At 52.1% G+C, this 13,963-nt stretch overlaps 1 protein-coding gene across 4 annotated transcripts in view; it reads right to left on the reverse strand.

The window, feature by feature from the left end:
* CUEDC1 (CUE domain containing 1) overlaps positions 1–13,963 on the reverse strand; it is a 93,920-nt gene that overhangs the window by 15,262 nt on the left and 64,695 nt on the right. For all 4 annotated transcript variants that reach the window (XR_001711012.4, XM_009432900.4, XM_009432903.5 and 1 more), the window contains exons 2-3: positions 8,461–9,117; positions 2,822–2,949 (exon numbers count right to left, since the gene is read on the reverse strand). Coding sequence is in view for 3 of the 4 variants with exons in the window: in XM_009432900.4 (XP_009431175.1) it covers positions 2,822–2,949; positions 8,461–8,802 (470 nt within the window). In the remaining variant the exon portion in view is untranslated. The remainder of the gene's footprint in view (positions 1–2,821; positions 2,950–8,460; positions 9,118–13,963) is intronic.

The raw sequence follows: 13,963 nt of genomic DNA on the forward strand, positions 1-13,963 counted from the left end.
TAGAGCTAAACTCAGAGGCCAGCCAGTGTAGCTGGGGGACAGGAAGGAGCAGTAAACCACTGATTATAGGTCTGGTCTATACCTGGGTCTGTGCTAAGTGCTCCACACACATCTCATTCAATCCTCCTAACAGTGCTAAGGTGGAAATTACTATTCCCGTTTCAGGTGAGGCAAACAAAGCTCAGAGAGGTTAAGCAATGAGCCAAAGGCCACATTGCAAAGGTGCCTGAAGAATTCTAAGCTAGGCAGCTGAAGGAAGGGGTGGGGAGAACAGACCGCTTCTGTCTGACTCCACAAGTCAAGTTCTCCTCAGTGCAACCACTCCCAGCCCAGCAAAGCCTTCATTTCCTGAGTTAGGCTCCAGAACCTCAAGCAAGAGCAGTAACTTGTCTAAAGTCCACAGGGTCTCCTGAGCCTTGGTCTGGTGCTGAGGTTACCTTGCCCCCAAGTGGGGCTCCCATCACCACCCTAGCCCCCACCCACAGCAGGCTGAACACCCAGCCAGAGCAGGGAGAGAGGATGTGGCATGGATATCCATACCACATTTATACTGGGATTTTCAGCCAAGCATGATGGTATGCCCTGTAGTCCCAGCTATTTGGGAGGCTGAGGCGGGAGGACTGCTAGAGCCCAGGAGTTCAAATTCGCCATGGGCAACATAGTGAGACCCTGTTTCTATTTAAAGAAAAAAAAATCCTTTCTCTTATGGCCTCAGTTTTCCCTTCTGAAAAATAGGTGGAACCACTCTGCCTAGCAGAAACTGAACTTTTTGCAAAAGTGTATTGGAATATTAAAAAAAAAAAAAAAGGTGGGGGTGGGGGTGGGGATAGGCCCGGTGGCTTACATCTGCAATCCCAGCACTTTGAGAGGCCGAGGTGGGCGAATCACCTGAGATCAGGAGTTCAAGACCAGCCGGGCAACATGGTGAAACCCCGTCTCTACTAAAAATACAAAAGTTAGCCGGGGGTGGTGGCACACATCTGTAATCCCAGCTACTCGGGAGGCTGAGGCAAAAGAATCACTTGAACCTGGGAGGCGGAGGTTGCAGTGAACAGAGATAATCCCAATGCACTCCAGCCTGGATGACAGAGTGAGACTCCGTCTCAAAAAAAAAAAAAAAAAAAAGTCAAAGAAAGGAAAATCATTTAGCCCAGGGCTCTGTGATCTATCCCAGGCTGCAAGTCCTGCCTAGGTCTCACCCAGACCCACCCACTCATTCCCCACCTCCCACTCCAGTACAGCCTGCCAGCTCCTGGTACCACTCGTGACAAAGATCCCAGCTCTCTTCCTGTCCCTGACTCAAAACACTTCCCTCCCTCCTCCCCTCAGTAACTTTCTAGGACTCTATGAGCTCCGTAAGCTGCATTCACAGAGATTTTTCTCATTCGGGAGGTGACAGGACACAGCAGTGAAGAGTGATTAGCTTTAAGTCAGAATGACCTGGATTCGAACTCCAGCTCTTAGTCTTGGGGAAGTTATGAAATCTCTCAAGGCTCAGTTTCCTCGTCCATAAATAGGGGTGATGACAACAGTGCCCGCCTCTCCATTAAATGTGATGGTGTAGGTAAAGAACCTGCTCCGTTTCTGGCATTGGAAGGGTGCTTAGTCAATGCTAGCTACACTTGTATGATAACAGAGTTCACCACTGCTCTGGGGCTGTTCTGGGGAGAAGGGAAGATCTAACTGGGACAGATGCCCTGTCCCATCATCTCCCCACCCCCTCACCACTCCAGGCCTGAGCCATTCTAAGAAACAGCAGCTCTAGGGCAAAGAGGCCACACCCCAGCTCCAGCAGCCCCAGCACAAATGTGGAGCCCAGAAAAACAAGCACCCCAGAGACCCATGGGATCTTCTTGGCAACTACCTTGATTATTTATTTATTTATTTATTTACTGAGACAGAGTCTCACTCTGTCGCCCAGGCTGGAGTGCAGTGGCACCATCTTGGCTCACTGCAACCTCCGCCTCCGGGGTTCAAGCGGTTCTCCTGCCTCAGCCTCCCAAGTAGATGGAATTACAGGCATGCGCCACCACCCCTGGCTAATCTTTGTATTTTTAGTAGAGATGGGGTTTCACCATGTTGGCCAGACTGGTCTTGAACTACTGACCTCAAGTGATCCACCCACCTTGGCCTCCCAAAGTGCTGGGATTACAGATGTGAGCCACTGTGCCCAGCCTAGCTTCATTTTAAGCTTCCAAATTAGAGAGTCTCTAACCTGGAAGAAGTTTCCAGGAACCTTGCAGTCTACCTCCCTGCCTCCAGTTATCAAACTACCTTAATGAAAGAGACTTGCTCTCATTGCTTAAAAATCCTCACAATATCCCTAGCCCAAGGATGGCAGCTAGCCATTCCATCAATTACTGATGACTGGCTGGGAATGCTGTGTTCTGTGTTAAGGAGGATCTGAGGCTCTGTCTTGACTCAGCAGGAAAGAGCACAGTGATGAATCAGCCATGTTTGCTGTGGGCTTGGGAGGGGAAGTGTCAATACACATTCGCTGTTTGTCATTCCTACTCTGGCATCTCCCTTGACTATAAGCTCCCAGAAAGCAGAGGCTGAGCTTTACTTAACTCTGTGTCCCATATGGTACGAGACATACCGCCTAGCCTAGAGTAGGAATTTAGGAAATGTTTGCTCTTGCAATCCTTACATTTTGCAAGTTCTCCTTGGTATCTAGCTAAAATGTCTCTTGCTGCAGTAGAAGCCTGTTCTTTGAGAATATACTGAGCGGTCCAGCCAAGTTTCCTGTTGTTTGTACACAGCCCCAGCCACTGATCCTCTTCCCTGCCACCCTGTGCTCTGAGACATGACAGATTCTCACCGGGGAGGCGGAGTCGGGGGAGCCAGAGGGTAGGGCCGGTCGAACACGTGCATGTGGTAGGCTGGTGGGGAGTACACAGGCGGGGGCTCTTCATCCGAGCTATCGGGTTCCAAAGTCCTTTCCAAGATCTAAATCAGAGGCAACAGAGAAAGAAATATTAATCATCCCTCCTTGAATTTAAATACCATTCAGACAAAATCAAGTGTGGGAGGGCAGGTATAATAAAGGAACCCTGTGTGTTGCTAGTGGGAGTGTAAATCGATACAATCACCACTTTAGAAAACTGCCTTTTTGAAAAAGCTAAACACATGGCTACCTCTGACCCTCCAGTTCTGGCAACTCCACAGACATCAAAGTATATGTCCCCAAAAGAATGTTCACAGCAGCATTCTCCCTCCATGTGCAGTTCAAATACAGGCAGAAACAAATACACAGTGGTAAGGGTCAGGGCGGTGTGCCCTCTGTGGAGCGGGTAAGGGTGGGAACAGATACCAGGGGGACTCCAGGTTCTGGGGATGATGGTTATTGAGCTGGTGCTGATAATGTGGAATATTCGCACTGTGAAACTCCACCGAGCTGCACGCGTGTGACTCATGTGCTCCTGTACCCATGCTATTCTTTGATGATAACATCATTCATACCTTCTCTCAAAGTACCTCCACGTCTCTGATCTCATCTTAACCTCGAACAACCTGGCGCTGTAGGATATGGCTCATTACCCCATTTGACACAGAAGGAAACTGAGGCCGAGGCTAAGTGACATGGCAAAAGCCACACGCTTTTTAGAACTGAGTCTTCAACTTGGACCACAAGGGTCCCTCCTTCAGGCACACTGGCTGCACACTCAGGTTGGACTCTCAGGGCGGAGAGTAGCAAGGGGAGTGCCCGGGATGCCTGCTCTCCTTCCCAAGCTCTTGTCTTTATCCAGGAGCCAAGAAGAGGGCCAGGGAGAGGCCAAGGACTGGGCAAAGTCTGGGGTCCTGCTCCACTGACCGACTTAGATTCTTCCCCAGAAGCCCATAGAGGAGTTTGGGGCAGCTAAACACATGGCTACCTCTGACCCTCCAGTTCTGGCACACTCCGCAGACATCAAAGTATATGTTCTCCTGCCTCGGCCTCCCAAGTAGATGGAATTACAGGCGTGCGCCACCACCCCTGGCTAATCTTTGTATTTTTAGTAGAGATGGGGTTTCACCACGTTGGCCAGGCTGGTCTTGAACTCCTGACCTCAAGTGATCCACCATAGGAGGCGGCCCCTGACTGGGAGATCCCTCACCACACAGCCCAACCTGGCCTACACCTTCGCCTCCCACTCACTCCCCACAACTCTGTTCCCATCTCCTCCAAGATCAAAGAATATGGGAGGAGCTCAGAGGCTGTGAATCTCAGGTGCCCCAGAGCCCCCGACCTCAAGTGAGTTTGCAGAAGTCACCATAATAATGCTGCCTGTATAAGCCTGGGCTGGGCCAGGCTGCACTGGTACATCTCTGCTGTTGAGACCAGCCATGCCCAGCACACACAGCCTCCCAGGGGCACCTGGTGGGTAGGGAAGTGAGCCTGTGCATGTGAGCACACATACACACACACGCGCACATGCACACACATGCACACGTGCACTCTGCAGTGCTCTGCGCTTACATAGCTAGCTAAACCCGAGGAGGCCTCCCGCCCTGGAATGCACTCACGTTCTTTCCTTTGAGGCCGAAAGTATTTAAACAGATGCTTTTGCAGGAAAGGAAGAATGTAGCGCTTGGCAGGCCACTGCTCTGCTTACCCCAAATTTCCACAAGAAAGGAAAAAAGAGAGAGAACACTGTAAGCGCTGCTCCTGTTCCCTGGCGACTCTCTGGTGCCTGGCACAGGACAGTGACCCAGCAGGTACCTGGTGCATTCTGAGAACTTGCTGCTGCTGTCCCCCAGCCCAGGCACCCTGTTTCCCAGACCCCTCTTCTCTGAGGGATAGGGCTCTGGGCTGCGGCCTTGAGGCCAGTAGTGGTGGGTCTCAGTGGCTGGCCTGGGCTGTTCCCACTGATATGGGTCAGAGTGAGGTGGGTGAGGAGGGGAGGAGAGCGCAGTAGAAACTGTCCCCTAAAGGAAGCTGCTTGGGGTTTCCCCTGACCGTGGCTAGTGGCAGTCAGCCCCCCAGACTCAGGGCAATCAGCCCTCCCCAGCCACACCAGGAGGCCCCCTCCTGCTCCTCTGTGCAGCCTCCCAGGGCAGCAAGACCAGACAGACGTTCATCAGAGCCTCCTGGAGAGGACTTGGGAAACACAGAGAAGGCAGGCGGCCGGCCAGGCAAGCTCCAGAATGCAGGGCCCGAGTCCCAAGGAGAGTAACCCCAGCAGCACTGCTGGCCTCCCTGGCCTCTCCCTCCCACTGCCACCGCCACAAAGAGGTTGTTCTTCTGGCTCTAAAGGTGCTGAAGTTTTTGGGCTCTGCAGCCTCCTGGCTTAACTCATTGTGGGTGATGGATGCCTGCCAGGTGCTCCAGGGGGCAGGGTCTAGGCCATTTATCTGACAGGAGATATTTCTCCATGGCAAGGATACCCCTCGGGCCAGCCCACCATCCATCAGTCCCCAGAAAGGGTTTTTTTTTTCCAGTCAGCAGTTATTGTCATTCCAGCTGTGGCTCATAAATTTTCCGAAGCACTTTCCGCTGGCTCAGGAGCTGCCTGCCTATGGGCCCAGGCAGAGTTCCAAAGGTGGGGGGTTGGGGAGACTGCCAAGGGAGGGGAGGGGTACCGGGAGGGGGCTCAATTTGGAGAGCAAGATTCTTAGAAAAACAGAAGTGCACACACAGCAAGGGCCTACCTAGGGGGTGGTGAAGCCTTGCAGAGGGCTATAGGACTGTGGGGGCCGTGGACAAAGGAGAAAATACTACCCTACCTGCCAGACTGTCAGGGCAAATCAGACTGCAGAAAGGGTCAGAGCTTGCAGAGAGCTTTCTTTCCAGTTCACACTTAAAGCATATACAGTTGACTCTCGAATAACAAGAGTTTGAACTGCGTGGGTCCACTTATAGGCAGATTTTCTGCCACCTCCACCACCCCTGAGACAGCAAAACCAACCCCTCCTGTCCCTCCTCCTCAGCCTACTCAATGTGAGAAGATGAGGATGAAGCCCTTTACGATGATCTACTTCCACTTAATGAATAGAAAATATATTTTGTCTTGCTTATGATTTTCTTAACATTTTCTTGTCTCTAGCTTACTTTATTGTAGGAATACAGTATATGATACATACAACACACAAAATATATGTTAGTCGACTGTTTATGTTAAGGCTTGAGTTAAGGCTTGAGGTCAACGATAGGCTATTAGCAGTCAATTTCTGGGAAAATCAAAAGTTATATTAAAAAGTGGATTTTTGACTGCACGGGGAGGATTCACTGCCCCAACCCCTGCATTGTTCAATGGTCAACTGTATCTGCAGACACACACATACATACGCATACTCTCACTCTCTCTCTCTCCTTCTTTCTACAAAGAGGATCCATATTTTCCAATATTCCTTCCCCCACCTACTCCAAGTAGATCAAAGGAGTGGTCTCCCAAGGAGAGAGAGAATAGAAAACTGTACAAAGACAGCAGCAACACGTACTCATTTAACAAACACTCCCTGAGTGCTTGCTATGTGCGTGGATTGTCCTGGGTGCTGCAGATGACACAGGGATGAGCCAGATGTCTTTGCCAACAGAGCTTTTCCACCTCTAGGGGAAGTCTCAGCAGCACCCACTAAGGAGGAAAAGCAAGGAGACTTCGCCCTGCAGGATGGCTGATGAACAAGGGTAATAATAATGCCACAGCACAAAGTTTGTGAGGATTAGAAGAGATGACACATCGGGCCAGGTGCAGTGGCTCATGCCTGTAATCCCAATACTTTGGGAGGCCGAGGCGGGCAGATCACCTGAGGTCAGGAGTTCGAGACCAGCCTGGCCAACATGGTGAAACCCCATCTCTACTAAAACTACAAAATTAGCCAGTCATGATGGCACATGCATGTAGTCCCAGCTACTCGAGAGGCTGAGGCAGAAGAATCGCTTGAACCTGGGAGTTGGAGGTTGCAGTGAACCGAGATCGCGCCATTGCACTCCAGCCTGGGCGACAGAGCAAGACTCTGTCTCAAAAAAACAAACAAAAAAAAAAAAACAAAAAAAGAAGATATGATACATCTAAAGCACTTAGGATGATGCCTGGCACGGGTCGGGACTCAATAAAGAGTGGAGTTAAATCCTGCTGGGTCCTGGTCTTGTCCATGGCTGCATGTCCCAGATGGCCCTGTGGACAACACCGCTCTGATTAACAGGCTCTGTGTGCCTCACCCTTCTGCACCAAACACCTCAGGCTCTGCTGATACTGGGTGGCCAGATGTCCACTGAACTCGGGTGGGACTGGAAAGGACTCACAACCTCCAGCAGGTGGGTACTGATGCAGTATGCAGGTCCCCTCTCTCCAGCCACTTCCCTGGAGAGACTGCTTGGCTATGGCTCACTACTGTTTCCATCAGGCCACAGTCAGAGGGATTTAACTGGCAAGTCTGATTCCTCACTCCCTTTCCGTGGCTATGCTCCCAGGATACAGCCGCACTCTTTTTCTTTTCTTTTCTTTTCTTTTCTTTTTTTTTTTTGAGACAGAGCCTTGTTCTGTCACCCAGGCTGGAGTGCAGTGGCATGATCTCGGCTCACTGCAACCTCTGCCTCCCGGGTTCAGGCGATTCTCCTGCCTCAGCCTCCTGAGTAGCTGGGACTACAGGTGCACACCACCACGCCTGGCTAATTTTTGTATTTTTAGTAGAGATGGGGTTTCACCATATTGGCCAGGCCGGTCTTGAACTCCTGACCTCATGATCCGCCCGCCTCGGCCTCCCAAAGTGCTGGGATTACACGCATGAGCCACCTCGCCCGGCCCCAGCCGCACTCTTTTTCTCAGCGTCAGGGCTTTGTCAACCTCATTGATCTCCTCTCACTCTAGGACCCTGACAGATGGTCCTGCTGCCAGTTCCCTAGCCAGTGAGGCACTATTTCACCTCCCAGCCTCTGCACAAGCTGTTCCCTTTGCCTGCACACCCTTCCCCCGGCTTCACTCTTCCTTTGGGTCTCAGCTTAGGGTTTCGGCTTAGCCATCGCTTCCTCTGGGAAGTCACTCTTTTCTGCTGCTTCCACGTCTCCATCGAGCACTTACCATTCTGGCCGTCAGTACCCGACTCGCGCTTCTAGTCCACACTGGACTGTGAGCTCCAGGAGGGCAGAAATTTGGTCTGACTTGGCCACTAGTGGACTCTACGCCTGGAAGTGGAGTTCAGTATGTTGGGGTGGGGCCCAGGCACCTGCATTTTTAACAAGCACCTTGATTCTGATGCCTCCTGACTCAGGGTCTAGTGCCACGTCTCGCACACCACTGAATGGGTGCTCAGTGTTTGTTGAACGACTGCATCATTTCTGCCCATAAAATAAGGTGACTGACGGATGGTACTTTTCCCTAGGGGAAGTAAGGCTGCTTGCTAATTAGAACCCAGACAGCGGAGTAACCCAGGTTCTCTTAGAGGTTCCAGTGGTGGTTGGAATTACCCGGGCCGTGCCCCTACCTCCGGGGGGATGCTGTCCTCCAGTGGTGGTTGGAATTACCCGGGCTGCGCCCCTACCTCCGGGGGGATGCTGTCCTCCGAGTCGGAGCTGTCCTCATAGACGCCGCCGCCGCCGCCACCGCCCTCCAGGTTCATCTGCAGCAGCTGGTCGATGGTGGCGTCCACAGCGCCGCTGTTGGCGCGCAGCACGCATTCGATGATGTCGTAATCCATGTTGGGGAACATGGTCTTGAAGTCGTCCATGGCCTGGTTGAACTCCAGGCGGCGCACCTGGCGGGCAGGCCGGCTGTTGTTGAGCTCCTGGGGGGCGGCCGTGCCTCCCCCGCCCCCACGCGCCCCGGCGGTGCCACCCCCGCCGCTGCCGCTGCCGCTGCTGCTCCGGCGGAACAGGCTGGTCATTTTGCGGAGCCGCTTGGGGAAAATGTTTCTAGCCGGCTGCAAAGCCCCTTCCCCAGGGTCTTTCCGCCGTCAGCCGCTTGCTTGCCCTGCGGTCTCGGGCAGCTCACTCCTGCGCCTCCTCCGCCCCGGGTAGCCAGGCAGCAATGGGCTGCCGAGAGCTCCGGGTTAGGAGAGTACAGGCGCGGGGCCCCGGGCGGCCCTTGGAGAGCGGTCCTCGCGGGGCGGTGGCATGCGGGACCGGGCCGTGCTGGGGCTGGGCGGCCGGTCATCCACACCCCCGGTGCATCCTGGCACCGGCTTCACGGATGGTCCCACCTGAAACCGAAAGAGATGGAGTCAGGGCCGAGGCTAACAAAACATGAGCTCAGGGTGGCGGCCAAGGGCTACTAAGAAATGAGGGCAGGGAGCCGCGACTCCTACCACGGGCAAGGGAGACTTGCTTCTTCCTCATGCTTTCTCCCCGGCTTCAGTAATGAAACCCCCACAGTTCTTTACTAGCACAGGACAGCTACCAGTTAGCAAGGGATTCCTCCGACCCAGGCAGGTGCCATCCTAAGTGCTCTATGTGGGCCAACTCATGACAATACTGTAAGGTATGTGCTAGTATCCCCATGTTGCAGATGGGAAAAGTGAGGTATAGACGCTGAGTTAGTGGAGGAGCCAGGATTTGAATCTGGGACATATGGCCCCCAAGTCACTGGTCTCTACCATTACACATACTGCCAAAGACCCCTGAAGACCTGAGTGAGGCAGGAGGGGCTCTTTAAAGATGTCCTGCCTCTCTGATCTCTAGTCCCTGTTCTCATCTTCCCACGTCACTGCCCCAACATCGTGGTCCCACCACCAGGGCAGGAATCTTGTGCAGAGCTCCATCGAACCCAGGGGACAGCAGTGATGAGAAGCGGGACCCTCCAGTGTCACCGGGAGCTTCCAGCCTGAGAGAGGAAACAGGGTTCCATCCTTGCAGAGCCTCGGGCTAATAGGGGAGGCCCAGTTCCCACTCTTGGAAAACTCATGCCAGGCCCTAAAACTCAGTCCATTCCCCTGAGAAGCACCAGCCCAAAAGAGAGATGCAAGGCCATTGTCAACCCCTGGACTTCATTTTCCTTACCCCAATGTCAGGCCGACATGTTTTATTTATATCACAGACACTTTTGTTCTTATGGAACACTCAGTGTCCTTACATATTTTTTAAAATTCTAGAAGTTTTTTCTCAAAGTTGTCTTGAGAAACCATATACATCATAAATTCTGTTGTGTTTTTTTTGTTTTTTTGTTTGTTTTTTTTTTGAGAGGGAGTCTCACTCTGTCACCCAGGCTGGAGTGCAGTGGCGCGATCTCGGTTCACTGCAAACTCCGCCTCCCAGGTTCACGCCATTCTCCTGCCTCAGCCTCCCGAGTAGCTGGGACTACAGGCACCCGCCACCACGCCTGGCTAATTTTTTTTTTTTGTATTTTTAGTAGAGACAGGGTTTCACCATGTTAGCCAGGATGGTCTCGATCTCCTGACCTCGTGATCTGCCCGCCTCAGCCTCCCAAAGTGCTGGGATTACAGGCGTGAGCCACCGTGCCCGGCCATAAATTCTGTTCTTATCCCCACCAAGCCCAGTTCCCCTGCCCCAGCCAATGTGTGTCCCTCAGCCCCCAGGGTCAGCACAGAGTCCTGGCAACATGTATAGGTGGAACTGAAAATCAAGCACAATGAGGGACCTTAATCTGCCACAGAAAACCGCCCGGCCCACTCAAACCCAGGCATGTAAATCACTGCCAAGGTTGCATTTCTGTTAGCACAGACCACTGGGAATGGAATGCGCCTAAAAACACCAACTTCTGACAGTGGCAGCTTTATTTTAAGGGACAATTCCATCAAATAATATCCTTGAGTTTGATGAAACAGGTGCAAACTTGTTTTCACTTTTCTAGGATTTGGAGTCACAATCTTAACAGCTGATATAGAAATTTTTTTTTTTTTTTCGGTCTCACTTTGTTGCCCAGACTGGAGTGCAGTGCTGTGATCTTGGTTCACTGCAACCTCTGCCTCCCAGGTTCAAGCAATTCTCCTGCCTCAGCCTCTCGAGTAGCTGGGACTACAGGTACACGCCACCAAGCCTGGCTTTTTTTTTTTTTTTTTTTTTTTTTTTGTATTTTTAATACAGATGGGGTTTTGCCATGTTGGTCAGGCTGTTCTCAAACTCCTGACATCAGGTGATCTGCCCACCTTGGTCTCCCAAAGTGCTGGGATTACAGGCATGAGCTTCAACGTCTGGCCAAGATGTTTTTGTGAGTACATCAACCCCTGAGAAAATCTGTTCACACTTTAGTGTGTCTACATCTCGATTTTTTCTTTTCTGTTTCTTTTTCTTTTTTTTTTTTTGAGACAGAGTCTGGCTCTAGCCCAGGCCGGAGTGCAGTGGTGTGATCTTGGCTCACCGCAACCTCCACCTTCCAGGTTCAAGCAAGTCTCCCATCTCAGCCTCCTGAGTAGCTGGGACTACAGGCACGTGCCACCACGCCTGGGGCTAATTTTTGTATTTTTAATGGAAATGGGGTTTTACCATGTTGGCCAGGCTGGTCTCAACCTCCTGGCCTCAAGTGATCCACCTGCCTCAGCCTCCCAAAGTGCTGGGATTACAGGCGTGAGCCACTGCGCCCGGCATTATTTTTTCTTTGCATATACCACCATAAATGAATTTATTTTACTAAAATGTAATCAAACCATAAATTCTATGCAACTAGTTTTTTCCACATAATAAGATATTGTGGCCATCTTCCCATGTCAGAATACGTAGGGCTACGCCATCATTTTTAGTGCCTGAGTAGCATTCTGTTGACTGAGTGAAGCATGATTTATAATCCAACTCCCTCTACCCCATCTCTTCCCAGATGAGCAAGTCAGAGCCCAGAGACGCCCAAGCCATTTCACAAGAAGACACAGAGGGGTGACTTCAAATGATCAGTCCAAGAGTTTTGCTGTGAGAAGGAACATAGGAAGGTAGCCAAGTATGACATGGCTTCCCATAGCTGGCTTTAGACACCCCAACACCCCTACACCCACATCTCCCACCAACCCACACACATCAGAAGAGTATGCAGCTTCGCCTCGGCCAAAATGCCCTCCGAGGCAGGGCTCCACCCTGACAGCTGCCTTTGTCCTGGGCTCTGGGGACCTGCCCTCAAGCCTCTAACACAGACCTCAGGGCCAGGAGGCCCCAGAAGCTGATGCCTTGGGCTACTGTCTGCTGTCCTAGTGTCATCACACACAGGGGTCAGTGACTTGTGTTAAGGCCTTCTGGAGTAAAGCCATCATCTCTCTGCCCCTCCAGTAATTTACTAACAGAGATGGAGGGACCCAGGTCTCACTCTGCCAAAGGCAACCCCTCGGAGAAAGATGACCTGGGCCACCCCCAGGGGAGGAAGAAAGAAGATGGCAAGACCGACATTTTCCCCATTAGCAGCCCTCTGGACAGCTCCCTCGGGTTCTGGGCCTCTCTGAGTGTTGAGAAGCTCCAGAAGCCTCGCACTCTTGCCACTTATAGGGAACACGCACCAGTTCAGACAAGGCCTCCGCACTCCCCAGCTGTGGGACCTCAGACAAGTCTCCCATCCTCTCCGTGGCCCTATGCCCTCATCTGGATGTATCCCTTAGGGGGTTTCAATGGGAATGAAATAAGATAATCCTCAGCACACTGCCTAGAACGTGGCTATGCTGCGTTCGAGTTATCATTGCCCCAGGAGGCTGGTAAAGAGCCAGGAGCAGTGGGTAAACTGGCCAAGCTGCCCTCACAGGGGGGATGGGGTAGGGAGATTCTAGGGGGGTCTTCCCCAGCACCTGGATGTCAATCCCTGGAATTCTTTCAGCCCTCTGTAAGGAAATATTGATCCTCATGGCCCCAGGGGAGGCTGGGCTGGCCTGGGCAACTGGAGACACAGCAGCTCAAGCAGCCGCTTCCATTTGGCCCAAGTGCAAAGCTTTGAAAGCATCCTTGTGGGGACCACAAAATGTAAAGGACTGACAACTCCAGCCCAGCCCCACACCCTGCCTCACATTACAGGTGAAGAGCCTGAGACCCAAGTCTAGGAGGGAGTTGCCCGAGGACACACAGCGAGTAAAGGCAAAGTCTAGACTTTTCTATCAAAGGGTGGTTCTGTGGATGAGGAGAGTGGCTCAGAAACAGTAATGGGAAACACAAGGAAGCAGTAATGGGAAGCATTTTGATTAACAGAAGTACCATTTCCACAGGACTCTATAAGGTCTCAGAGACTCCCAGGCTGCCTATAGTTAGAACCAGGTGGACTATAGAGGCCCCCAATTCTCAGAGCACTGTCCCTCTCTCCCCTGGCTAAGCTCAGGGCAGAGTCTGAGGCCATGGCTGTGGTGTGCCTGGGAGCAGGGTCAGAGCTGTCTATGCCAGGCTGCCTTTTGCAACTAGCACTACTCAAATGAAAAGCAGTTTAAAATACATGAAAGGATTAAAGCAAGTAGGCGACAGGTTTACGAGCCTGTGCCAGGTGCTTTCACATTTAATCTTTATTACAACTCCATGAGACAGGTGTTGCTGTCTCCATTTCATAGCTGTGGGAACCAGTTCAGAGAGGTTGGGTAAATTGCCCAAAGTCACACAGCCAGTATATGGAGAGGCCAGAATAGGAACCCACTTCCTAAGAGGCAAAAAATGCCAAGTAAGGCTCACAGGGCTATGAGCCAAGGAGCATAAGAAATTCAGCCATGTGTGCCCCAGGCTCAGGAGACTGGGCACAGCCCAGAGGACATTTCAGCACAGGAAACATGACCCAGACAGCATGGTAGCAAGGTCTCTTGGCTCTGCTCCAGAGCTGGCTCTGTGACCTTGGAGAAACCATACCACCTCTCAGAACCCCAGCTGCTGAGCACTGGCAGGGAAACAGAGGGACATAACCCCTGACTGGCTTCTGAAAAAGGAAGCAAACAACCCACTGGGCTCATCAGACCTCTCGGAGGCTGACTCAAAGGCTCCCCTGAACTCATGGTTGTGGATGACCTGGCGACTGGGAAGCAGAAACCCCACACCTGTCCTCCTCCAGGTCCCAGGAAGCCAGGATCACAGTGGCCCTCCACCTCCCCTGTGAAGGAATCCAGGCCTGGCAGGGGAGGCAAACAGCCAACCTCCTCTCCTAGCATAAGC

The sequence above is a fragment of the Pan troglodytes genome, chromosome 19 (genome assembly GCF_028858775.2).
Source record: "Pan troglodytes isolate AG18354 chromosome 19, NHGRI_mPanTro3-v2.0_pri, whole genome shotgun sequence".
Lineage (NCBI taxonomy): Eukaryota > Metazoa > Chordata > Mammalia > Primates > Hominidae > Pan > Pan troglodytes.